The sequence below is a fragment of the Panthera uncia genome, assembly GCF_023721935.1.
Source record: "Panthera uncia isolate 11264 chromosome A3 unlocalized genomic scaffold, Puncia_PCG_1.0 HiC_scaffold_11, whole genome shotgun sequence".
Taxonomy (NCBI): Eukaryota; Metazoa; Chordata; class Mammalia; order Carnivora; family Felidae; genus Panthera; species Panthera uncia.
The window spans coordinates 6254615-6279865 of record NW_026057578.1 but is presented as its reverse complement, the minus strand read 5'-3'; the positions used below and the strand labels follow the sequence as shown (position 1 = coordinate 6279865).

Sequence of the window (25251 nt, the reverse complement as noted above, 5' to 3'; positions counted from 1 at the left end):
CCCACTGAGCCTGGCTGGGGGAGGTACTCGGCTTGAGCAGGACTGGGGCGCTTCGTGTTGACCCCCAAGACCGTGCCTGCCAGCGCTCTCCATTTACTGCAAGTTTGTCTTTAAAATGTCACTCTAGCCACAGCAGTAAAAATTTGGTATCTGTTATTTTTGTTGTCTCTGGGCTCAGAATGATGCCCAACACCCAAGTTAGAACATTAGGTTTTCTTAAACTATTTCAACTTACAAGAGCAGACTAACTTTGAATCGGAACACTGTCCGACTGGCCAGTAACATAGATGTCCTAGTCACAACATGCGTGCATTTTCCAGCCGCTTTGATACAAAGAGGAAAAGTCCATTTCAGGGCACCCGACTCAAAACCACAACAGAAATAACATTAGTATGTTTGGGCTCAGAATGAGGCCTGAGCGTTTGGACGTGGCCTTGAGGCCGACTTAGTTATTGTCTCCCGTGTGAGGAAAGAACAGATGGTGGCATTTTAAATTTAAAACTCTAATCGCATCCTTGAAAAGACTCCACTTTTGCTGTCTTCGGCTGAAACGAAGAGTAAGGACTGTTTGAGAGAAAAAGATGCCTGCTACGTCTGCATTTACAAATATGCCTGGGGGCGCCTGGGGGCCTCAGTCAGTTGAGCGTCCAACTCTTGATTTTGGCTCAGGTCATGATCTCACAGTTGTGACATCGAGCCCTGTGTCGGGCTCCTCACTGTGAGCGTAGAGCCTGCTTGGGTCTCTCTCTCTCTCTCTCTCTCTCTCTCTCTCTCTCCTCTGCCCCTCTCCCCCGCTCGCTTGTGTGCACACTCTCTCAAAAAATAAAAATAAAACTATTACTGATACTTTTTAACATTCATTTATTTTCGAGAGACAGAGACGGAGTGCAAGGAGGGGAGGGGCAGAAAGAGAGGGAGACAAAGAATCAGAAGCGGCTCCAGGCTCTGAGCCGTCAGCGCAGAGCCTGATGCAGGGCTCAAACCCATAAACCGCGAGATCGTGACCTGAGCCGAAGTCGGACGCTTAACCGACTGAGCCACCCAGGCGCCCCGGTACTCCTTTTTTTTTTTAAGTAAGTTCCACACCCAACGTGGGGCTTGAACTCATGACTCTGAGATCAAGAGTCGCATGCTCTGACTGAGCCAGCCAGGTGCCCCTAAAAATGTTACTGATATTCCAATATTTCTGTTTTAAAAAACCACAGAGGAAGCACGGAAAAGCATTTTAGCAATTGTACCTGCTCAGCGTCTGCCATTTGTGATCTGTGTGTAGTTAACGAAGCGTTTACCAAAAGCCGTTCTCATGTTCCACGGGCTGAAACGCTGGCGGTGTCCGTGCCCAGCCTGGATTTTCTCTTCCGTCAGTTGCTTCTCTTCCCGCGGCTCCCGATTAAATCACATGAACAGAGTTGCTTGGCAGGTTTCGTTACCCCTCCGTCCCTGGAGGATTTTGTTCTTGTTGATTCTGACCGGTAGGTTGAAAAAGAGTCACGCTTGCTTCTCTGAGTGTTTCTTCAGGACTGGATCGCTGCCTCACAAAACAGGAGACAACGGCCATAAACACCTGGTCCGGATGAAGGGCCGCAGAGTGATGCCGGTGTTCTGAAAGCCGGGTGGAATCCTGGCAGTCGTGGGTCAGATTCCATAAATGCTCTGAAAACTAGGAGGCCAAAGTTGGTTATCTGATCCTTTTTCATTAAAGGGATGAATGAAAGTCACGTAAAAATCTTGGGTGCTTCCTGAATAGCGTTGGGAACAATCCAGGTGTTTCAGCCCCGCTCTCCAGAGGGCCTGAGTTCAGGGACGCAGGCGAGCCTGTGCCCCGTCCCTGTCCTCCGGCTCCTCCGGGGGGGCCGTACCACCGCTCCGCCGTCGGTGCCGCTTCCGTTCTCCGCCGCTGGATGCCGGTGCCCTTAAGCCCTCTCCCTTCTCTGGTTTCAGAGCTTCTCTCTTTCACTGCTGTCTCTTCAGGCTTACCACAGACAGGCAGATCTATCAAGAAGAGTGAAGCCAAGGCACCCGGGTGGCTCAGTTAAGCGTCTGGCTTCGACCCGGGTCATGGTCTCGAAGTTCGTGAGTTCGAGCCCCGCGTCCACGTCTCTGCTGGCAGCACAGAACCCGCTTCAGATCCTCTCCCCCCGCCCCTGCCCCTCCCCAGCTTGCGCTCTGTGAAAAATAAACGTTAAAAAAAAACCAGGGACGCCGAGATGGGAATCGTACACGGTAGCTACTTCTCCCCTGGCCCGTGTCCAGACACTTGAGCTCGATTTACTCGGTCAGACGTGACAGAGGGAAGCACTGTTTTAAAAGTCAGTACACACACACAGGCACATGTTCATTCATTACACTCCCCAGAGTACTGCTGCGGGAAAGAGGCTTGTGTGATGGAGACAAAGCGAGTCCCACAAGTGGGGTTTCTGGGCCAGAGACGCATGCCATCGGTCGCTCAGTGCAAATGCCGTTTGGAAGGACAGTGACTGAGGGACGGCTTCCGTTTGTTCGTCTTCTGAATACACAGATAGAGCAGCGCATGACCCGTCATTCTACCTCTGTTCCGCGGCACTTTCCTACTGGCTTTTTTCCCCCAGTGCTTTAGAAAAAAGGTAATATCCGGAGGTCATATGGTTACACAATTTGTAGTCTTTTTCTTGCAGCATAAACCACTTTCTACGTTGTCAGAAACTCTAAAATAATTGTCTGCTCCTCCTTTCTAAGAATGCATTAGGATTTATCTATTTTCCCCATTTTTTGGACATCTAAGTTATAAGTGATAAAAGGAAGCAAATTTAAGATAAATACATGATTGGGGTGCCTGGGTGGCTCAGTCAGTTAAGTGTCTGACTCTTGATTTCGGCTCGGGTCATGATCCCACGGTTCATGAGTTTGAGGCCCACATCGGGCTCTGCACTGACAGGGCGGGGCCTACTTGGGATTCTCCCCCCCCCCCCGCCCTCCTCTGCGCATACTCTCTCTCTCTCTCTCTCTCTCTCTCTCTTTCGAAATAAACTTAAAAAAAATAAAATGCGTGATGTCAGCTGTGTAGTAACTGTACACATAGAAAAATGCATTTGCAGGAAAATATGGTTGTTTTTTTACTTACACAATGTGTTACTTTATAAGCAGAGAGGGTCAGTCCCTTTGAGCCACCTATGTCTTTGCAACTCCCCTCCCTTTCAAAAGTGACCTTCCCTCGACCCTTCAGTCCACAGAGAACAGCCACGGCCACAGCCACATCCACTGTGGATGGAAGTCTTCCTGCCCTGGTTTCACTTGTCCCCAAGGGGTAGACTATTCGGCCAAGTTTCTGGGGCCAGGCAGAAGCCTGCCAAGGTCAGGCATGCCCCAAGAGCAAGTGACAGGACCTGTAGCCAGTGGGAGGGTCCCGTGCCCAGGCTCTAGGGGACAGCCCTGCTCAGGTCCCAGCAGTTGAGGCCTTGAGAACATGGGTTTGGTATTAATGGATCTTTTGAATTTGGGAGAGAAAGCAAGATTTTTAGTATGAAAGGCTCCCGACGTTTTATTGTTAGTGGCTAATTCAACTTTAAAGATACAACTCGGGGCACAACCCACCACATCTGTATGTAGCACAGGGTCCACAGTCCTATCTAGACAACCAACCAGTCACACGTAGAGGAAGGAGACGGTTGACTGCCGACACGCCAGGAAGGGGGTTGCTGAGGAACGGTGGAAAGAAGGTGCACCAAGCCTGGAGGGGGGAAGGAGGAGGGGGAAGGCTAGCGGGACAGATGGAGACTCCTTTCGCCTCCTGTGTGCGCTCGGGAGGGTTCTTGACGCTGTGGCCCCAACACCGCTGAGCCCTATCTGCCGCCTGATTCTGGTCCTGAGGATCCCTTTTTATTTCCTACCCAAGAAGGGGACCCCCCCCCCAAGAGAATCCTCTCCCCAAATCCCCCACGGTGTTGGGGCTTCCCGGGGGTCGTCCTGCAGAGCCTGGAGGCCTCCCTGCACTGACGGCGAAAAGCAAGCTCCTGTTCTTCGAGGCTGTCCCAGCCTGGTGCTCTGGCGGCACCCCCTTGTGTCGTTCGTGTGGCTTCCTGTGGCCTTGACGGCACGCCTTGTGGACCAAAGGAGGGTCTCTTCAGTCGTGGCACCTCCCAGATGCCCCTAGGGAAGGAGCTGCTGTGGTCCTGTGTGGTTTTGGAGGCGAGCAGCACAGTAAAGACCGAGCTGGGGCAGCAGCTGAGGGCTCAGCACGGGCTGGCCGGCTCCCGTGTGTCGGGAGGAGCTGGGAAAGGCTCGGCAGCGTTCAGGAAGAGGGCTTCGTGTCTTGTCCTGTGCTGAGAATGTGTTCTGTAGGAGATTCTGGGTGCCATGGGGCCGTCACGGTTCCCGTTCCGGGCAGGGTAGGCTTTCCAGGAGCCCCTGAGGTCTGCGCAGAGTCGTGCTCATGGCTCACGCGTACGGCAGTCCGGTAAGGCTGTGTCGCCAGGCGGTAAGGGACAGAGACTCAGGCAGAGTCGGGAGGAGCCCGTGCTCTCCCCTCCGCGAAAGGGCACCTTCCCCAGCAAAGCAGATGCGGCCACACACGTGCGAGGTTTCTCCCGGGGAGGCTCGTTGGAGACACGGACATGTGTCCCGGAGAAGGGCCTGTGCTGGTGCGGGCAGCTCTCCCACCGGAAGACGCGCGCTGGCCGCGGCGGCCAACGCTGGTTGACCGGTGGGTGCCCAGCCCTGTGCTGAATCCCCTGCGTGGTCACCCTGAAGTCTCGCCCCAGCCTGGACCGCGCCGGGAGCTCGTTTTACTTCCCATTTAGCGGAGGAGGTAACCGAGGCCCAGAGAAGCCACCAGTGTCTCTCTGCCTGGGACCCACACGAAGAGGAAGACGCCACCAAACAGACGCTGGCCAGGATCCTTCCCTGAGCAGGGCGGGCTCCCCAGGCAGACCCCCTATGGCAATAACAATGGGCAGCAGCCTGTGCCCCCAGACGGGTCTCCCCCCCCCCCCCCCCCCCCCCGCTTCCTGCTGGGACTGAGCCCACTCCCCTCACTGGCCCTGTGCCCGGACTCCAGAGCAGGCTGTCCAAAGCAGGGTTCCCCACAGGCAGCGTCCGCTGGGGACGTGAGAAGACATGAGAAATGCAGGTTCCTGGGCCCCACCCTAGACCCCGAGTCGGACACCGGCCCGGGGTCCCATGAGGCCTGGAGATTCTGACGCAAGGTCGAGTTCACAGCCCTCGGCTCCGCCTGGGAGGGGAGCTCTGCGGGCCGCTTCCTGTCCAGGCCGGGCTCAGCGGCGAGCGGCACATCACAGGCTCTCGTGAAGTCAGTCATCGTGAGACAAGCCAGCAGGTGCTGCATAAATGTGGCTGATGAGTCCTTACACAGGCTTTTCCCGAACGCCCCCCACGTGCTAGGGGCTGTGTACGGGGCCCTCCTCCTGCACACCTGGAGGTCCGGTCCCTCTAGGACGTAGAGGTCCGGCGGGGAGACCTGTGTGGCAAGCGGCCCGACACAGAAAATGCTGGGAACCCTCCCGAAATCCAGATTCGCAGACGCCAGAGACTAGAGGGAGGCTGACCTGCAGGCAGGCCCTTTCCGAGCCGGCCCTCCCGGGCCTGCCACGCTAGCTCCACACGAAGAACTTGGCAAAGCAGAGCTTGACTCAAAAGCTGGCTAAGCTGAGATACAGGCAGAACACTCCAGGAATTTCCCGGGGGTTTGCAGAGCGGTGGTTGGGCACGGGCGAGGGTCTCAGGGGTAGCTGCCCTCTGCGTGGTGATGGAATGTCCTGTTTCCTGCCCTCTCCAGTGCGGGGCTGCCTTCCAGGAAGACGACGTCATCGTGCTCAATGGCACCAAGGAGGATGTGGAGACGCTGAAGGGAAGGATGGAGGAGAGACGGCAGAAGGCGAAGCTGGGGAAGGTAATGCGGCCCTCGCGTCTGCCCCTCACCTTCCGGAGGCTTCGGCCGCCTCGGCTTCGGGGCCAGTTGCAAACCACCGAGTGGCCTTGCTGGCGGCTGCTGGTGGGCGTGCCGCGATCGAGGTGGCTTTCGCAACCTACGGGGGCCGGGGCTCTGGAAGGACTCCCGTCGGGGCTCGCGGTGCGGGCAGGGCAGTTCTGCTCTCCTGCACTCAGCTTCTTCATCGGTGACCTGGGGGTGGCGGTAGCTCCTGCATAGGACAGGTGTCGTCAGGAGGGGAGAGGGCCAACAAGGTGATGCCCGAGGGAGGGGCAGCCGCCAGGGTCGCTGCGCCGTCACTGATGGTAGGAGTCCGTGCTGGGTGTGCAAAGTTCGTAAAATAGAAGCGGAAAGTTACCGTCACCCCAGCACCTCTGGAGAGTCCGTGCTGCTCAGGTTTGCAGGTCCCGGGAGTCCCCCAGAGGTGTGGGTGGGGGGCCCGACCCCGGAAGCCTGCGATCCCCACCCTCCGCCGAGGCACTTCCGGGTGGCAGGGAACTAAGCAGCCTGCCCACAACTAGAGCCCCCCTGGCCTCCCTGCGCCCTGTGCCGGGGGACTGGCTGGGAGTGTGGTACCACCGCTCGCGGGGACGGAGGCCGGTCGTGTGCCCAACCGCGGCGACCGAAGCTCTGGGTGGATGTGCCAGGTGAAGGCTCTGTTTTGTGACCCTGGGCTTAAAATCACATTCCACAAGCAGTGGATTCATTGCTTAATGAACTGCCATAACGACCGGGCTGAACACAGTTTATAGGCTAAGAAGTCTTTCGATGTGCCATCCATTCTGCCTCCAGCAGTAAATTTTGTTATTTCTTAAAGTGTTTGCGGATGATCCCTGTGGCTTTTCACGAATAGCAAATTTTTCATTCTTTAAAAAAAATGTTGGGGACACTTGGCTGGCCCAGTTGGTGGTGTGTGCGACTCTTGATCTTGGGGTCATGAGTTCAAGCCCCACGCTGGGTGGAGAGATTACAAAAAAAAAAAACAAAAAAAAAATTTTTCTTTAAAAAGTTAAAAATAATAAAAAATTAAGTGAGGTTCAGGGTAAATGTGGGAGAAATTTTGTGATTAGAACTAAGTCAAAGGAGGGGCGCCTGGGTGGCTCAGTCGGTTAAGCGTCCGACTTCAGCTCGGGTCACGATCTCGCGGTCCGTGAGTTCGAGCCCCGCGTCAGGCTCCGGGCCGATGGCTCGGAGCCTGGAGCCTGCTTCCGATTCTGTGTCTCCCTCTCTCTCTGCCCCTCCCCCGTTCATGCTCTGTCTGTCTCAAAAATAAATAAACGTTAAAAAAAAAAAAAAATTTAGAACTAAGTCAAAGGAATGCTTGAAGTATTAGAGAATTTGTTGCAGTAGCCCGAGTGCATAAAATCATGGGGGAAACCCTCTGTGTGGCGTGCATTTACCAGTGACGTAATAGTTAGAGATTTTTCGGAGTTGTCGTTGTTTTAATCATAAAAGGGAAAGGAACTCTGGCATGTAAGTGCACGCATTCTGCACTGGCTTTCTGAATTAACTAGGATTTCGTCATCACGAGAACAAAAAGAGAACACAGAAGGCTCGAGATATTTTAGACGATTTCCAGAAAGGAGCTGCTCGTTTTCTTCGTTGCTATCATTGACCCAGCTCGGTTTTTAAAAAGCACAAAAGGGAAGAAAATGTGTTTCAGAGGAAGCTCCGGTGTTTGTATGGTCGTTAACCATGTCACTTCAGTGAGTCGTCTCCTGTCCCAGGCTTCCTGCCAAGGTGTTCAAAGCCCAGTGGAGCCAGCACACCCCTCTCTGCAAAATACTCACCGCAGCTTCTGGGAATGCCTCTGAGATACTGCTACCAGGATACCAGAATGTTTCCCAAATATGCTCACAGCTGAAAACAAGATAGAGCACGTCCTGACTTCTCTTGCCTTTTATATAAAGCCTCAGCTGTGAACGAAAGGCTTCAAAATTGGCAGTTGTCAGTCTTTTTCTAAAGACTAGGTGTTACCTTCACGGATTTGAATGCATGCTTTGAGCGTGTGAAATGAACGGGAAGTTTTTACATTTTGTACAGCATTACAAGTCCCTCTGCACGTATATATTACAAGTTCAAGGCCAGTGCCCGAGGAGGGTCCCTTTTCCACGTTTTCTACTGAGGGGAGCCTTCTGAAGTAGTTGGGTTGTGTGTCTTTAGTGCCACCTTTTGGATACTCTGGAAAATGGCGTGTTAAATTCTCTGAATAAACACAGTTCTGTTTGTGCTTCCTGTGACTCAGTTCTAACACGGCTGTGTGATTTTAGAATGGTGAGTTTCATTTGGAAAATTTTTGCTGCCCAGTATAATTATTATGAGTGATGGAATTTTGGTGCCTAAAAATCTAATGGGTAATCCAGAGTTGAGATTTGGCTAACATGCCTTTTAGTATAGCCTCAAGCCGTTTTTTTTTTTAAGTTTATTTACTTTAGTAATCTCTACACCCAACATGGGCTCGAACCCATGACCCCAAGACCCCAAGACCGAGAGTCTCAGTCTTCGTCTGAGCCGGCCAGGTGCCCCCAGCCTCAAGTCTTCATAGTTAAATAAACAAATATGAAAGCGGTATGACAACTTTGAAGAAGTTACTGGAATGGGTTCGATTCGGTCCATGTTTCTGCTGGTGGGACTTGATGTTCCCATCTGTACTTTGGTATTATTTGTAGCCACCCTTGACGGTGTTAGCCCTGAAATCTGGCATCTGAGACTTTTGAGAATGTGATTTCTGGAATATAAATGCAGAGCTAAGCAGGCGTCTCCAGGTGTATTCCCGAGTGACGCAGAAGTGCCTGGCTGGAAACACACACCGTTACCGTGGTCTCGAGTCTCCTTCAGAACGTGCACGCGCCCTCCACACACTGCAGCGGCCTGTCCCGGGGCACAGCCACACTAGCGCCAGAGTAGAGTGATCCAAGCACAGCTCCAGTCTGCTCTTTCTTTTTACAGAAAGCAAAGAAACCCAAGGCGGTAGAGTCTGTCTCGAAACCAGATGTCAGTGAAGGTAAGACGCTTAAAAAGGTCCTTATTTGAGCAAAAATAAGGCTGTGGCGCTGTTCCTTTAAAAAGTATATGCTTTTGTTTTTGTTTGCCTGACTGTTCTTTTTTAACAGAATCCCCAGGCCCATCAAAAATTAAGACAGGGAAGCCCGAAGAAACCAGCCTCGATTCTAGAGAGAAGAAAGCCAGCTCAGCTCCCAAAAGTGCAGGTGGGTCCTGTGGAGACAACAGGGAGCTGTTCAACCAGCTGGTTATGTCACGGTCTTTCTTGGAGTGAGTTGGAAAGCTCAGGGTCGTCCGAAGTCACGTTTCTGAGTAGTTCGTTGAGCCCTCTTAGAGGCGAAGAAACAGCCCCTCTACCCCAGGGTCGGCCCGAGGGAGGCTGGGCACGCGAGCCAGTTGTCTTCTTGCCGGGTGTGCCTTTGGAATCAAGCTACTGAGCCCGCACAGAGAGCAGGACCCTGCTGCGGACACTGGGTCGGGTCGTGGCCCGGCGCTCAGGGTGTTGGGCGGGAATGTTCCTGATCCCTTTAAGGCTCGGGTTTTATGTGCATCCCGCGTGGCATTCAGAGCCAGCCCTTCTCCTGCCTCTTGGCCAAGTGTCAAAGGGCTATTTAACACACAGTGCAGAATTCAGTGCGTTTCTCCTCGTTGCCTTTAAGAGAAGATATGTATTTCACAAAAAAAAGAAACACAGATTGGGGTGCCTGGGTGGCTCAGTCAGTTGAGCATCCGACTTTGGCTCAGGTCACGATCTCACGGTGGGTTCGAGCCCCGTGTCGGGCTCTGTGCTGACGGCTCAGAGCCTGGAACCTGCTTCCGATCCTGTGTCTCCCTCTCTCTCTGCCCCTCCCCACTCTCACTTTGTCTCACTCTGTCTCTCAAAAATAAATACAAAATGTAAAAAAAAAAAAAAAGAAACACAGATTGATTATCAGGTAAAAGAATGTGCAGTCTTGTGCTGTAAGTAGCGTCCACGGTGGTTAGCGGATCCAGTCCCCGCCTTACACGTAGCGGCCACCTGGCCTGCCGTAGGTGGCCCCGCCTCCTGGGCCTCCCGTTCCTGCCCCCCCCCCCCCCGTTGAAGGAGGCAGAGAGCACCCCCTTGGGAGGACGATCTGGTTCACATCGTTCACGGGGCGGGGGCCAGAGCTGAGAAGGCAGCAGACGGTTACTGGTGTGGTTTCACGTGGTAGATGTGAATCCAGCAGCTTTAAGGAGCGGGCATCGGGACGACGGCTTCCACCGTATCCGGGGGAGGTGGCGGCAGATTCCCGAGACGGACAGACGTGTTTCCTGTAAGAGTGTGGTGTAAGCTGGGGGTGACCTGTGGTCCCGACCCTAACGAATCTGGCTTCTTGTTCTTCCAGCGGCAAATGGGAGCTCTTCCGGAAAAGTCGGGAAGCCTCTGTGCGGAGCCACAAAGAGGTCCATCGCCAACAGTGAAGAATCTGAAGCTTACAAGTCCCTCTTCACTTCCCACAGCTCCGCCAAGCGCTCCAAGGAGGAGTCGGCCCACTGGGTCACCCACACGTCCTACTGCTTCTGAAGCCCGTACCGCACCAGGCGCCCCGCAGGCCCTGCTGGGTCTCCGCAGGGGCGGCGCTGTCCCTTGTGCTCTGCCGGCCATTGGCGTGTGTGCGGTGGTGAAGTCGCCCTCCCAGACCTCGGAGCCGGCGTGGTCGCCCTTGCTAGCGAGGGGCACGGGTTCCCCGGGTGGCCGTGCCGGCACCTGCCCGCCCCCTCCCGCAGGCCCCGCGCCCGCTTCCCCCTGTAGATGCGCCTGTCCCCCCACCGCCCAGAAAGACGCATGGGCTGCACTTTCTACGCTGAAAATCATTAAAGACTCCCGATTCCTCATGGGTGTGTGAGTGGCTCATTTTGACCAAAATTCTCATGCTTTTGCTGCCAACAGTTAAACAGGCCAAGAGAAACTGACCTTTACAAAGAAAGAGCGAGTTTTAAACGCACTGTGCCGCAGGTGTGGTTGAGGGAACTGGTCCGTGCCGGCAGAGGGGAGCGGGGCCTTGGCCCTCGAGGTTCAGGGCAGCTTCCTTTATCGGTTTCAAGACAGAAGAGAGTTAGGACACCTGATGTTTTGCCACAGAATGAAACACATCTGCCTTTCCTCCATCTGTCTGTGTTTTCTGTCTTCTGTCTTCCGTAATGTTCTGGTAAGGGAATTGCAGCCTTTCCATTGATGGTGATCAGAGCAATCCCGTGTCCTACGAATTCCTTTTCCTCCCAGAAGATGAAGGGAATTCTATGTAAAATCGGTGCGTTTTACCTTTACCTGTGCTCTGTGTTGACATCAGTCATTGAAAGTTCCCGTGAGACAGCAGATGAGGAGCCGTGAGTATCCAGGTCTCAACACGGCCTTCTGGCCTTCTGGACCCGGTTGTGGCATGGACGTGATCGGCTGGTTGGTTAATGGCTGGTCCAGGGCCCGGCTTCCATTAAAAGGAAGGAAACCGCGCTGGGGGAGGCCCCGGGACGGAGGGTCCTGTCCCCAAGTTCTCTGCCTCTACCTGGTGGGAAGTTTAGCCCCTGAGGAGGCATCCATACTGTGAATAGAGAAGGATTTTCATCAGAATTCCATCAACATCGGGGTTTTGTTGTGGACTTCTCCAGAACAAACCTGCATTACCTGTCTTCTACCCGTTGCCCCTGTTCCACAGAGCCCAGTTAATCCATTTCTTAGTTATTGCCTGTCTCCTTTTTCCTTTTGTTATTGTTAACAATCAGCACCTTTCTTATTTGGTTAAGATTTCTTTTATCACAAGGAGTTTTCTCATCTCACGAAGAAAACTTGATTCATTGGTCTTCTTATAGTCAGGTGTCACTAATTACAGCTTCAGTCATCACGAGGCATTTTATGTTAACAGCCATTGTTTCTGCCAACTTTGATTCCCCTGATTTTAGCCTTAATTTTATTTTGCAGCGATTACTTTGTCCGGTTTTTCCCGGTGACCCGGTCACAGTGTCCCCAGCATCAGAACTTGAGCGTCTCAGCCCGCCCTGCTTCCCCTCGATCAAGGTCACATCCCAGCTCTGCAGGTCACTCCCCCCCGCCCCCCCCCCCACACCCCTCCCCGGGGTGCCCCAGCCTCCCCCCACCTGCCTCTGGCCTCTGCTATACTCTGCAGTGTTGGTCCCCTGAGGCTGCCCCGCCGAGAGAGCCCCGCAGCCCCCAGAGAAGAGCTTGCTTTGGAGATTCCTTGAGTGTCTAGCAAGGCATCGAGTCCTCAGAGGCCCGAGGAGATGCACCTGCCCCTGGTTAAGGCAGGGACAGTGTAACCTTGTCCCCCTGGGTGGGACGCCTGATCTGCTGGAGAAGGAGAGCAGGCTCCCAGCTGGCTCGGGGCTACCGTGGTCCTGAGCGCTCACCTGAAGGGCTGAGCACCTGACTGTCTATCTTCGGGGCTCAGTGACCCGAGAGAGGGGCCGGTGACCAGCGTGCCTTCCCACAGCACCGCACGCATGGGCACAGCTCATCTGTCAGGTCCTTTGTCTCCCACCAGTACTTGCCAAGCGCTTAAGTCGGCTCAGAGGGGTCAACTCAGTGGGAGCCGAGCAAGGGTTCCCGCCCCCGGCCCCGGCCACTTTTGTAGCCAGGAGGGCCATGGGAGGGGAAGTCTCCAGGCTGCTTAACTCTTCTTGCCAAGAACTAAAGTTAGAGCCTCCCCGGAATGAACTGAGACAACGCCCACTTAACGCCATGAACCTATTCTTGCCCTTTGACCCAAAGAGCATTTTGGCTCAAAGATCTTCTCGGGACACCTGGGGGGCTCCGTCTGTTGAACGTCCGACTTCGGCTCCGGTCACGATCTCGCGGTTCGTGGGTTCGAGCCCCGCGTCGGGCTCTGTGCCGACAGCTCGGAGCCTGGAGCCCGCTTCAGATTCCGTGTCGCCCTCTCTCTCTGCCCCTCCCCTGCTCACACCTTGTCTCTCAAAACAAGTAAACATTTAAAACAAAAGATGCCTATACCTTGCCTGCTTTTCTACTTGTCTCTTACTGAAAAGTGCTTTAGATTCTGACCAGGATACAAACCCCAACAGTGTGATTCCTGTCATCAAATGTCCATAAACGTTTTCAAATCAGAAACCGCCTGGGAAAAACTTGCTGAGCACTCCCGTTGTTCGGTGTCATCTGTGTAAATCAAGTCTCTCTGCCCCTCACTACATCACACCATAAGATTTTTGGGGGGGGCGGGTGACATAGAACACGGGGTGCACGCAGACACGGGGCCACCCCAAATACTCGGCCGCCGTAACTGAGCAACGGGGGTGACTCTCCCACGAGAGCCACGTGAGGCTGCTCAGGAGAGAACAGGACGGAGCGACTGTTCCCAGGATGAGCCCCTGAGGGCCACGGGGCACACCCTCTAACACACGGCCAGACACCGGCCAGCCCCTCCCCGAAGGAGCCCCTCGTGAGGAGTGGATTCCCTTCACTGCCCGCCTTCCAATCAGCCCTTTGGATTTGCACCTCTGCCTGCCCAGCGCAGACCGCCTCCTGCAGGAAGGCCCCCGCCTCTCCAGCGGGCTGTGCGCAGGTAGGCGCCGTCTTCCCCCCGTGGTTCCCCCGACGAAACTTCTCGGTCACTGCCCAGAGCTCAACCCGGCTTGAGGCACCGGGACGGTTCCCAGGGGATCCCTTGATGACAGGCAATGAGTCCGTGAGTCCGACGACGCGGGGGAACAGGTGCCAGCCTCGTGTTGCGTTGCACGAGATTTTGGGGGTTCGTGTCATTTTAAAGCCTGATGGCTTCCATTGTCGCACGGGCTGGGTCCTTGTCACCTCAGCGTCCTCAGTCCCCTCCCCCATTTACCCGGCCACCCCCTCCTTTTTCGGGAGAGCCTTCCCGCATAACCTAACCCAGCACGGGCCCCTCGTTCTGTCCTCGGAAAGTACTCTGTTCTTATCACCTTTGGAATGAAGTACTTTATATTCTTGGTTGACCCAAGCGGTGCGCACTCAGCAGCGATCCACGAGTGGAGGCGGGCGGCAGAGACAAGGGGTGCGGGAACTGAGTGTGGCCACCAACTGGCTCCAGCCTCGAGCGGCCCCGTGTTCCCAGATCATCCCTATTTTCAAAGGGAGCCAGAAATCTCGGCTCTAAAAGCGGAGCCCCTCCCAACATTTAAATAGTGGCAAATACTTACTGCTAGAAACGCCGCAGAGGCCAAACGAAACACATCAGCGGCCCCCAGTTCGTGGCCTCTGGTTCAATACCTTCCCCGGTCGCCTCTCGGTGCCACAGGGGCACGTGCTGGGTCTGCCCTGCTCACCACCACGTCTGGATCCGAGAGGCAAGAGACAGAAACAGGTGAGGGCCTCTCCCGGTGGAGCCCCGGGCTCGGAAGGAATGTTCTGGCAGGGAGCTGGCGTCCCGCGGCTGCCCGTCTTCTCGCTCTTGACCGCCCCTCGGAAAGTTCTCCACCTCCTTCAGGCCTCACTCCCGGGCAACCGCTGCGAGCCTCCTCATCGCCTAGCCTGGAGCCGTCACAATGGCCAGGGCGGCCCCCGCCTCTGTGACATCACCAACGGCCCAGCCCTGGGCACCCAGTCTCCAGGTGCAGGCACACAGACCCACCATGAGCTATTCCCTCCCCCGCCTCTGCTCACCATGCGGACGCTGACATGGGTCTTGTTCTTGCCTCTGTGCCTCTCCTGCGGCTGTGCCTTCATGTTCACGTCTCTGAGAGAGAAAGCCAAGGAACCCCAGGGCAAGGTGCCTTGCGGAGGGCACTTCCGGATCAGGCAGAATCTACCAGAGCACGCCCAAGGCTGGCTTGGGAGAAAATGGCTCTGGCTTTTTTTTGTCGTCGTGCTGTATGTGATACTAAAGTTTCGAGGGGATCGCGAGAAGACTAAGGTAAAAGGGTGGGAAGGGTTTCCATCGCACCGATTCGGTCTCAAGACGCGTCCGCCCCGGAGAGGCACGCCTTCTAGTAGGTTCCGCTCCGGGTCGTGAGGCGGAACCGAGCCGGAGGCGGGGCGCCCCCCTCACGGTCCTGCTAGACGTGGGCACATCCATGTCCTGACGTGTCCTTAGGGAGGATGGCAGTCCCCAGACCCCTGGGGGGATGGGCTACCGATTGAGGACGGCCTCCTGCTCATGGGGCGAATGAAAGCTTGGCCTGATACTCATCCGGTCAAGTGAGTCTTTTCAAAGTAAGGATAGAGTCGGGAACTTGGCGTGTTTCGGGTCAAAGTTACTCTCAGAGACACCTTCACCACCGGGTTCGTTCCCTGATTCTTGATTTCCCTAGCGTCTGACTTCTTACAAGTTGCTGAGCTGGGGGCAGTTGGCGTCATTGTCCCCAGTAAAGGACAAGGCCGGTCGTGAAGGGGTAAAGCTGTGAAGAAGTAACAGGTCCTTCCTACAGTGGCTGAACAGCTAGCTCTCAGTCGGGGAGAAGGACAGAAACACGGCACGTTCTCTGCTAGACAGCCCCGACACTTCGTGGCACTGTGTCCAGACCGGTAGAGCAGCGGTTGGCAACCCTTTTCTGGAAAGGGCCAGCTGGTCGATGTTTTCAGCTCCGGAGCCTGTACGGTCGCCGTCGTTAACTCCTCAACTCTGCCGCGTTGGCCTGAAAGCAGCCTTGTGTAATGTGTAACTAAATTGGCAAGGCTGTGTCCCAATAAAGTTTTATTTACAAAAACAACGGGAGGAAAAAAAGGGAGAGAGAGAAGTTAGAGTGGGAGAGAGCCACAGCATAAGAGACTCTTAAAAACTGAGAACAAACTGAGGGCTGATGGGAGGTGGGAGGGAGGGGAGGGGGTGGGAGGGAGGGGAGGGGGGGTGAGGGGCATCGAGGAGGGCACCTGTTGGGATGAGCACTGGGTGTTGTATGGAAACGAGTTTGACAATAAATTTCACATATTTAGAAACAAAGCAAAAACAACGGGAGGTACGGATTGGGCCCCAGTTGGCCAATCCCTGGCCTCGAGTGCCATGCTGGAACCATCCTTACTGAGGCCAGCCCGACTCTCTTGGAACCGAGTGGAAGCCAGCAAAGTCAACGGTATCATTCACCCTGCATCTCTTTCTTGACAGGAGCAGAATCCTTCTGGGCTTCGAGGCTGCTCATTTCGCTCTCCGCTGAAGAAGACTCAAAATACTTCCCCCAGCAAAGACTATGCGTTCAATACCTTAACCCAGCTCGAGGTGGACCTTGTGAAATTTGTGTCCAAGGTGCGCAACCTGAAAGTCGCCATGGCAGCTGGCGGTAACCCCAAGCTTCAGAACCTGGAGGCGCCTGCGGACCCTCACAATAACATCACCATCTATGAGATATGGGGGGAAGAAGACTCTGAATGAATGGATTTATGTGTCAGGAGGAGAGAGAAAGCTGAGTGTTGGCAGACCCTATGTAAACTAATAAAACTATTCTGAAGAAAAAGGATATTCTCGAATGTGACACCTTCCCCCCTCCTTTCTTTTAAAAAAAAAAATTTAACGTTTATTTATTTTTGAGACAGAGAGAGACAGCAAAAGTTGGGGAGGGGCAGAGAGAGAGGGAGACACAGAATCCGAAGCAGGCTCCAGGCTCCGAGCCATCAGCACAGATCCTGATGCAGGGCTCGAACTCACGGACCGCGAGATCGTGACCTGAGCCGAAGTCGGACGCTCAACTGACTGAGCCCCCCAGGCGCCCCCCTCCTTTCTTTTTTTTTAAACTGGGGGGGGGGGAATAAATGTGAGACCGGGGGCCACAGCAGTTCCTGTGTTGTTTTTGCTCTCCTCGCCTCCTCGAGAGCAGGCAGAACACGGCGATGTGGCGGCAGAGGGTGGCGTGTGTGGCTGCGTCGCCGGGACCCCGATGGGATGACGGGCTTGGGGGAAATGTGGAATGAGCTGCCGATACCGTTTTCAGAGCTGCTGTCTTTCCAGGAGCTGTTTGCGCGAAAGACGGAGCCAAACTTTATCTTCCTAATTTATTACAAAGTCCAACTTCAGTTACGGGTGTAAAAGAAAGTGCTGGGGGGGCGCCCGGGGGGCTCAGTCGGCTGGGAGTCCAAGTCTCGATTTCGGCTCCGGTCATGATCTCGCGGTTCCTTGGTTTGAGCCCCACGTCGGGCTCTGCGCTGACAGCGGGGAACCTGCTTGGGATTCTTTCTCCCTCCCTCTCTGCGCCCCACCCCCACCCCTCGCAATCTCCCTCTAAATAAATAAATGAATAAACAGACATTAAAAAAAAGAGAGAACGTGATTGAATTAAGGGGGGTGTGTGTGTGCGTGCATATGTCAGGGAATGGTGGATTCTAGAATCATTTGATTTTCTTACCACCAGAAAAGTCTTTTTATTCATTCCATCTCATGGATTACACGTACTGACTTTTTCTTCTACCAAACTAGCAGTTATATATGTCTAATTGGATTAAGAAAAACAGAGAATTGATCTATATTTTCAGGGTAATTTGAATAAGCTTCAGACGAGCTAAGCAGAGATTCCCAAATTAGTTGATATGAATGTTTATAATACTTATTAGGGGCGCCTGGGTGGCTCAGTTGGTTAAGCGTCCGACTTCGGCTCAGGTCACGATCTCGCGGTCCGTGAATTCGAGCCCCGCGTCGGGTTCTGTGCTGACAGTTCGGAGCCTGGAGCCTGCTTTGGATTCTGTGTCTCCCTGTCTCCCTGCCCCTCCCCAACTTTTGCTGTCTCACTCTGTCTCTCAAAACTTGATAAATGAAAAAAAATTATGATACTTATTAAAAATATGGATATTTTCGCATGTTAGGGTAGCTAATGGAAACTACACGTACCCGAGGCTGTTCAGTTAGCTTACTGACCCCCTAATCTAGGTCAGCGTGTAGTTTTATAGATGTGTAGGTGCAGCCCAGGAGAGAGAAGCTAGCTGGGGAAGACCATGGAGATTCAGTATTCCTAGTTCAGTCCAAATTAATGTGTGCCTGACAGAGGAGTCCTGAATCTCCATCAGTGAATCCCCATCGTTGGGGCAAAGTCTTCAGGCTCTGTCGCCGTGTGTGTGGGAGTCAGACCTCAGACAAAAGCCGCCCGCCCATCTCTTCCCGTCTTGTCATTCCTGCCACTTTACTTTTCTCGTCTTGACCTAACAGGACGGGGAGAAATGGAAGGAGCTGGGATGACTCCAGTAGTCTGAGTTTTTCAAGCAACTGGGACTATAGGAGTTATTTTAGTGGCACACTGAGGACATTCAGATAAGCAAAAAATATTTGAGTTTTAACCTGTGATCTCAATATGGCACAGACTGTGGAGGTAATCTAAAAAGCCAGGGGTCAACGAACCATGGCTCACAGGCCAAATCGAGCCTGCTGCCTGTTTCCATACTACCCATGAGCTAATAATGGCATTTATTTATCTATTTATTTATTTATTGCTATATTTTTAAGCACCTTTCTTTTTGGGGGGGTTCTGTTTTGTTTCATTTTTTCACACAAGCATGGAGCCCAATGTGGGGCTTGAACTCACAATGCTGAGATCAAGACCTGAGCTTAACCGACTCAGCCACCAAGGTGCCCCTGGCTTTCATATTTTTTTAATTTTTTAATTTTTGGAGAGAGAGTACACGCGCTCAACTGGGGAGAAGGGCAGAGGGAGAGGGAGAGAACCTCGAGCAGCCTCCACGCTCAGGGCAGATCCAGATGTGGGGCTCGATCCCACGACCCTGGGATCATGACGTGAGCTGAAATCGAGAGTCAGACGCTCAACCGACTGAGCCCCCCAGGCGCTCTTGGTTTTTATATTTTTAAATGATGGAAAAAAAGATGAGTAATATTTCATGACATGAAGGTTACACGAAATTCAAATTTCTGTTCATAACTTTTATTGGCACACAGCAACACCTGTTCATTTCCATATCGCCTAGGGCTGGTTTTGTGCTCAATGGCAGTGTTGAATTATTGCAACCGAAACCCTATGACCCACAAAGCTGAAAATGTTTACTGACCGGCCCTTTATAGGAAGTTTGCCAACCCCTAGTTTATTCTAATCTTAGTTACATGTTAAGAACCAGGAAGAGTGTTCAAGAGGAGTAGATATGGTCACCTGTAACCCTCACAAACATCCCACATTTGTCTGATAGGCAAAAATGTAATTTTAAGGTTTATTTATTTTTGAGAGCGAAAGAGAGAGCATGAGCTGAGGAGGGGCAGAGAGAGAGAGAGAGAGGGAGATACAGACTCTGAAGCAGCCTCCAGGCTCTGAGCTGTCAGCACAGAGCCCGATGCGGGGCTGGAACTCACGAACTGTGAGATCATGACCTGAGCCAAAGTCGGACACTTAACGAACTGAGCCACCCAGGCACCCCCAAAAATGTAATTTTATAATTCCTATTTATTGTAGTTCTGCCCAGGTCACTAGCCATTAGAGATGGGGACCGTAAGAAAAGGCAAAACATCACAATTCCTTATAGATAGCAAGTTGGCAGAGGATATAAATTAGAGCACAATCTGCTCTGCATTTGGATTCAGCAATTTCTACAAAATAGCGTCTCTGAGTCTTTGCCTAGTCTCATACAGAGCTTTGCAGCCCACGGTTTTGCCTAGACAACAGTATTTTCTTAGCCCAGTCATTTCCATGCAATATTTTCATGTAAAAATGCAGTAGATTCAGGAACTCGACCTTAAGGAAGCTACTGAATTCTGCTGGGTTTTTTTTTCTTAAAAAAAATTTTTTTTTAATGTTTATTTATTATTGAGAGAGAGAGAGACAGAGCATGAGCAGGGAAGGGGCAGAGAGAGGGAGACACAGAATCCGAAGCAGGCTCCAGGCTCCGAGCTGTCAGCACAGAGCCCGATGCGGGGCTCGAACTCACGAACTGTGAGATCATGACCTGAGCCGAAGTCGGAAGCCCAACCGACTGAGCCACCCGGGCGCCCCCCTTTTTTTTTTTCTTTCTTAAAAAGAGAGTGAATGTATTAGCTGGAGAGAGGAGCAGAGAGAGAGAATCTTAAGTGGACTCCTCGCTGAGCTTGGAGCACGACACGGGGCCCGATCCCACCACCCTGGGATCATGACATGAGCCATGATCAAGAGTCAGATGCTTAACCGACTGAGCCACCCGGGCGCCCCTGAATTCTGCTGTTACGGCATAAACTCCTAGCATCGCTACGCTCTGGGGTGTGAAAAGAGGAGTCGACAGGCCAACTGTAAATGCCAACTCACCGTGGTCACGTATCGCTGACACCCTGGTCAGAGGGGCTCGCCCCCCAGGGGTCGTGGCTGTGGGACTCACGGTGGCTTCCTTCCTCAAGGCCAGCAGGAGGAGGAGGAAGCGTCCAGTCTCACGTGACGCAAGGAAATCAGAGGAGCGACAGCAGCCACGTAACCTACTGGTTAGAAACAAGTCCCTGCAAGGGAGGGGATGACACCAGGGACGGGCCCCACGGCAGACCCCGCCGCAGAGAGGGAGGCCACTCCCGCGCAGGGGATGGGGACTTCACGGGGACACTAACCAAGAAGTGAGAGGACAGCCAGTGCCCTGCTTGGCATGGTCACCGCAAGGCCTTTCTTGGGGACCTGGGCGTGGCTGGTGGGCAGAACCCAGAGGGGCTCGTGTGGTCAGGCTCTCCCTCGAGCGTGGACGGGGGCCAGGACTGTGACGGGGCGGTCACCCCATGGTCACGGCGTGTCCGTGAGGCTCCGTCCTCGCCAAGACGCCCTCCTCGGGCTCTCGCGGTCACACCGCGGCCACACGGATTCTAGCAGCAACCAGTGGCCTGGGAGAGGCCCCCCGCGTCGGACGAGACCCCAGCTGGCGCTGGGAGTTCAGCCTGGTGACACCCTGAGCAGAGAAGCCTGCTGCCTGAACTCATGCTCTTGACTCGCAGAAAGCGTGCGGTAATAAATGCGTGTTAAGCTTTCGGTCACTGAGTTGGTAGCAATTTATTACACAGAAATAGAGCGTTAACGCAGCTGCATTTTTCCACCTGCCGTTTCTGATGCCCGCAGTCAGACCTCGGCATCGGCCTCGGCATCGGAGAGCTGGGACCAGAGGGATGTGGCCAAAGGACCCGGCATGCGAATGTCCCGTCCCCTGACACCAGAGGATCCAATCTGCTGGCTCGGGGACCAACCCTCTCCCTGCCCCCCCCCGTCACGTCTGCTTGGCCCACAGTCATCCTCTGAAGATTTTACTTTGAAATAATGACAGATCCCCAGGAAGTTGAAAAGGTAGAACAGAAACTCTCCTCATACCCTTCACCCGGTTTCCCTGGTGGTTGCGGCGGGTGTAACCAGGGGCCTGACGTCGGGACCACGTGTGTGGACAGTTCTGTGCCACTTTGTCCCACGTGCAGCTTGCAGGAAGCCCCCTCGCAGCCAAGACCCAGGGCTGGCCCAGCTTGGGAGGCTTCCTTGCAAGGGCACCAGAACGGCCTGCCCCACCATCCTGCCCCCCGGCCATCACCAATCTATTTCCATCTCTAGGACTTGGTCGTTTTGAAGATGTCACGTGACTGGAGTCGTCCAACCTGTGGCCCCTGAGGTTGGCTTTTTCACTCAGCATAACGCCCTGAGTTGCCTCCACATGATTCTCTGTGCCCACGTCCTGCTGAGGATCTGGAACCATCCACCCGCTATAGGTTGGGCTCTTACACGTAAATCTGCTGGACGTGTGCCCTCCCCTGAAACCTACAGAGGCAGCCAACCGGCCTCTGAGCCCTTTGACCTGTCTCCTCCCAGCTATGCCACACCAAGCCCATTTCTGCCTCAGGTCCTTTGCACATGGCTTCTCTCCCTGGGGTAAGTTTTTCCTCCAGACGTCACAGCGCTGACTGCTATGTTCGTCCTTCTGGTCTTTGCCCAGAGGGCCACCTGCTCGGGGAGGCCTCCACTGACCGCTCGGCTGACCTCCCCTACCTCTCCAGCTGTATCGCCCACTTCACTTATTTTCTCTGCAATACCACCACTGCGTGACATTATGCTTTTTACGGACCTGTTTCTTGTTTGTCCTGCTTCATGCGGACAAGGGTGGTTGTCTGCTGTGGTTACTGCGGTGTCCTCAGTGTCAGAACGGAGCTTGGCACATCGTGGGCACTCCACACAGATTTCGAAAAATCTACTTGGAACTCGTTTCAGATTTACAGACAACAGTAGCACAGAAAGTTCCCTCCTCCCCCCCGTTTCCCAGGACGTTGGCCTCTTAGTAACCGTGGGAGAATCGTGACAACCAAAAATGATAATAGGGCTGCAATACTGTTTGTTCACTATGAAGTTCATTTCATTTCTCTCTGTTCTGGGATCCCGGCCAGCGGCCCACGCATGCGGCCATCTGCCTCGTTGTCCTCCGAAGTGGAACAGCTTCGTCTATCGTGACCTCGGCGATTTTAAAGAATGGCGATCTGGGGCGCCTGGGTGGCGCAGTCGGTTAAGCGTCCGACTTCAGCCAGGTCACGATCTCGCGGTCCGTGAGTTCGAGCCCTGCGTCAGGCTCTGGGCTGATGGCTCGGAGCCTGGAGCCTGTTTCCGATTCTGTGTCTCCCTCTCTCTCTGCCCCTCCCCCATTCATGCTCTGTCTCTCTCTGTCCCAAAAATAAATAAAAACGTTGAAAAAAAAAAATTAAAAAAAAAAAAAAAAAAAAAAAGAATGGCGATCAACTGTTTTGTAGGATATCCATTTGGGTTGAATGGTGTTTGTTTTCTCAGGATAGGAATAAGGTTATGGGCTTTTGGCAACAACACCAGAAATGTGGGGCACCGGGGAGGGGGGAGCTCAGTCAATTAAGTGTCTGACTCTTGATTTCGGCTCAAGTCATGATCTCACGGTCGTGGGTTTGAGCCCTGTGTTGGGCCCTGGGCTGACAGTGGGGAGCCTGCTTGAGATTCTCTCTCCCTCTCTCTCTCTCCGTCCCTCTCCACCCAAAATAAATAAATATCTTAGAGGATACTATGGTGTCTATGCCAATCTGCCCTTCAAACTTTCACCCACTAGTGTGAGCCCCGATCAGTGGGTGTTTGCTGCGATAATTATTTCCGTGGTGTTGGTATTTGCCTGATGCCGATTTCCCTCTTTCCTTCTACTGTTATTCACTGGAGTTCTACTGGAAGGAAGACCTGTGTTTTCTCCCCCGTTTATTTGATTATTTATTTATATCAAGATAGACACATAGGTACTTACTTCCTCGTGCTAAACTCCAGTATTTTTGTATTTCTTTTCTTGCTCAAACTTTGCCAGTGCCCCCGGGTCGGCTCCCTCCTACCTTGAACAAGCCCCATCTTCTTTTGAGCAGTTTCTTACTGTCTGGAAACCCAAGACGTTCCAGGATCATCTTGTTTATCCCTGCCTCAGCCGGGGAGTGGGGGGTGGGGATCAACCACTTCTCCAAAGAGCCCTCGTTCCTTGGATTGGAGACCGGCACTCAGCGACCAGGCTCTGGCAGCTGGAAGGTGCTGGTCTGCCCCGGACCGTCACAGCCCCCAGACCCCCGTGGCGGGAGCCTCGTCGGTTCCTGTTTTACCCTTCCTGCGTGTCTCTTGCACAAATGAACAGAGACGTGTGTTTTCTTGTAGCCCCTCTTTCTCACGGAAGGATACCTTGTTATCAATATGCTTCGGGGCTTTGCTTTTCTTGTTTAACAGCGATCCCTGGATATGGCTCTGTGGTGGTTCACAGAGACCTTCCTCATTCTTTTTTTCCACCCGCAGAATACCCCACTGGGTGGGCATGCGAAAGCTGAGAGTAGCCTGTCCAGCCACTCCATGTGGACATATAAGTGGTTTCCAACAGTTTGCAAAGACAGTGGTGCAATGAATAACCTGGCTTACGGAAGCATGTTTGTGCTGTCGGAGGGTTAGCTGGGCATAGATGCCCAGACGTGGGATTGCTGGGTCAAAAGGCAGTGCACATGTAGTTGTGTTAGGTCTTGCCAGATTTCCCTCGGGGGTGGGGGGGTTGTGCCAGTTCGCACCCTCGCCGGGGACGCCAGTGCAGATTTATAAACGAATGCGGGCAACGGCTGCTGAAAGGCCTCTTGGAACCTGTTGTACGGCCTGCGGTTCCAGAGATCACCACCAGGTGGCAGACAACGCCCATCTCAGAGAACAGGGCGCCCTCGATTTCCACGATTTCTGTCTTCGAGGGCCCTTGGCAACAACACCGCGGAAGGTGAAGGGTAGCCCTGATGTTTTTATTGCTAACAGCAACCAGCATTCACGGTACTAGCAGGAGCAATGCCATCATTTTAGCAACAAGTGACATTTGCTGTGTGACTATTTACTCACTCAAGGGCTTATTCTGTGCCCTGTTGGGGCCCCGGGGATGTGAAAATGGAAAACAACCCGAACATCCCGCCTTGCGGGGGAGAGGCAATAAACACATAAGCCCAACACATAGCCTGTCAGGTGCACACATGTACTAAGGAGACAGATAAGTAAGGGAGGAGGTATGCGTGCAGGGGTGGGGTCAGTGAGCGGGGTGGTTGGTTTACGGTGGAGGTCGGGGAGGAACTCGCTGAGGGCAATCTGGCAGAAGGGTGTGGAAGATGGACATAACGGGAAGTGCAAAGGCCCTGAGGCAGGCGCCTGCGGCAGGATGAGGGGTGCTCAGTGTACTGGGGGGTGGGGGGGGGGCCCAGCGAGTGAGAAGAGGTAAGAGACGGCAGGGTGCGAGCCATGGAGGCTTTGCAGGCCATCCACAGGATCTGGACTTTTCCTCCGTGATAGATGAGAGCCATGGGAGAGAATATCAGATGCTCAGGGCCCCAGAGAGAGGGCTCCCTCCTCCCCACCCCCCAAGCCAGTAATTCACCCCTCCCCAGATATCTGTGGGCAGCCGGTGTCATACCATGGGGCGGGGGGGGGGGGGGGGGGCGCATACTTTAGGCCCTGGACGGATTGGGATCCTGCTGCCCGGAAACCCCTGTGAGCAGCCTTCCCCTGGGAAACCAGGCATCTTCCAGAGGGCCCTTCCGGGTCACCCCTGCCTCCCTGTCTTCGAGCTACTTAACGATCCTGTAAACTGTTGCGAAATGTATAATTCGGAAGCACCCTTGTTCGTAAACACGCATGAGAAAAGCGCCGAGCGGGGCTCGCTGGTGCAGCTGTGTCTGCGGCCGTCCCCACTGCAGGCCCCGCCGTGGTCCTTCCAGGTGTCTCTGGAACCTGCCGGAATGCCTCCCGGACTCCTCCTTGACTAATGAGCTGGGGGGAATCTTTAACACATCATCGTTTGACATCTGGGACAACCACCCATCGTGCCGGTTCAGGTCCCCTCCACGGAGACTGCACCTTGCTCTGGGAGGTGAGCTGGATGCCCTTCTGCTTGGGGAGGTGGCTCTCAGGAGGCTCTAAGCTCCCTGGGGTCCCACCCCCTCCTGCGTCCCCTTGTCCTTCCT

General features: G+C 53.8%; 3 protein-coding genes across 7 annotated transcripts in view; 2 read left to right on the top strand and 1 right to left on the bottom strand.

Annotated features, from left to right (window-relative positions):
- Window positions 1-10783, top strand: part of RTF2 (replication termination factor 2) — a 41126-nt gene extending 30343 nt beyond the window's left edge. The window contains exons 6-9 of the mRNA XM_049650593.1: window positions 5771-5884; window positions 8873-8927; window positions 9037-9132; window positions 10294-10783. Coding sequence (XP_049506550.1) covers window positions 5771-5884; window positions 8873-8927; window positions 9037-9132; window positions 10294-10472 — 444 coding nt within the window. The 3' untranslated portion in view covers window positions 10473-10783. The remainder of the gene's footprint in view (window positions 1-5770; window positions 5885-8872; window positions 8928-9036; window positions 9133-10293) is intronic.
- LOC125936476 (beta-1,3-galactosyl-O-glycosyl-glycoprotein beta-1,6-N-acetylglucosaminyltransferase 7-like) overlaps window positions 1-14393 on the bottom strand; it is a 44422-nt gene extending 30029 nt beyond the window's left edge. For 4 of the 5 annotated variants that reach the window (XM_049650592.1, XM_049650591.1, XM_049650586.1 and 1 more), the window contains exon 1: window positions 14090-14393. The gene's annotated coding sequence lies outside the window, so the exon portion shown is untranslated. The remainder of the gene's footprint in view (window positions 1-14089) is intronic. The other variant, XM_049650587.1, reaches the window with a different exon arrangement.
- An 84-nt stretch (window positions 14394-14477) lies between these two features.
- Window positions 14478-16337, top strand: LOC125936478 (protein FAM209-like). Its single transcript, XM_049650594.1, has 2 exons — window positions 14478-14802; window positions 15991-16337. Exons 1-2 carry the CDS (start codon window positions 14554-14556, stop codon window positions 16252-16254), a joined length of 513 nt encoding a protein of 170 aa, XP_049506551.1. The 5' UTR covers window positions 14478-14553; the 3' UTR covers window positions 16255-16337.
- The last annotated feature ends 8914 nt before the right edge of the window (window positions 16338-25251 follow it).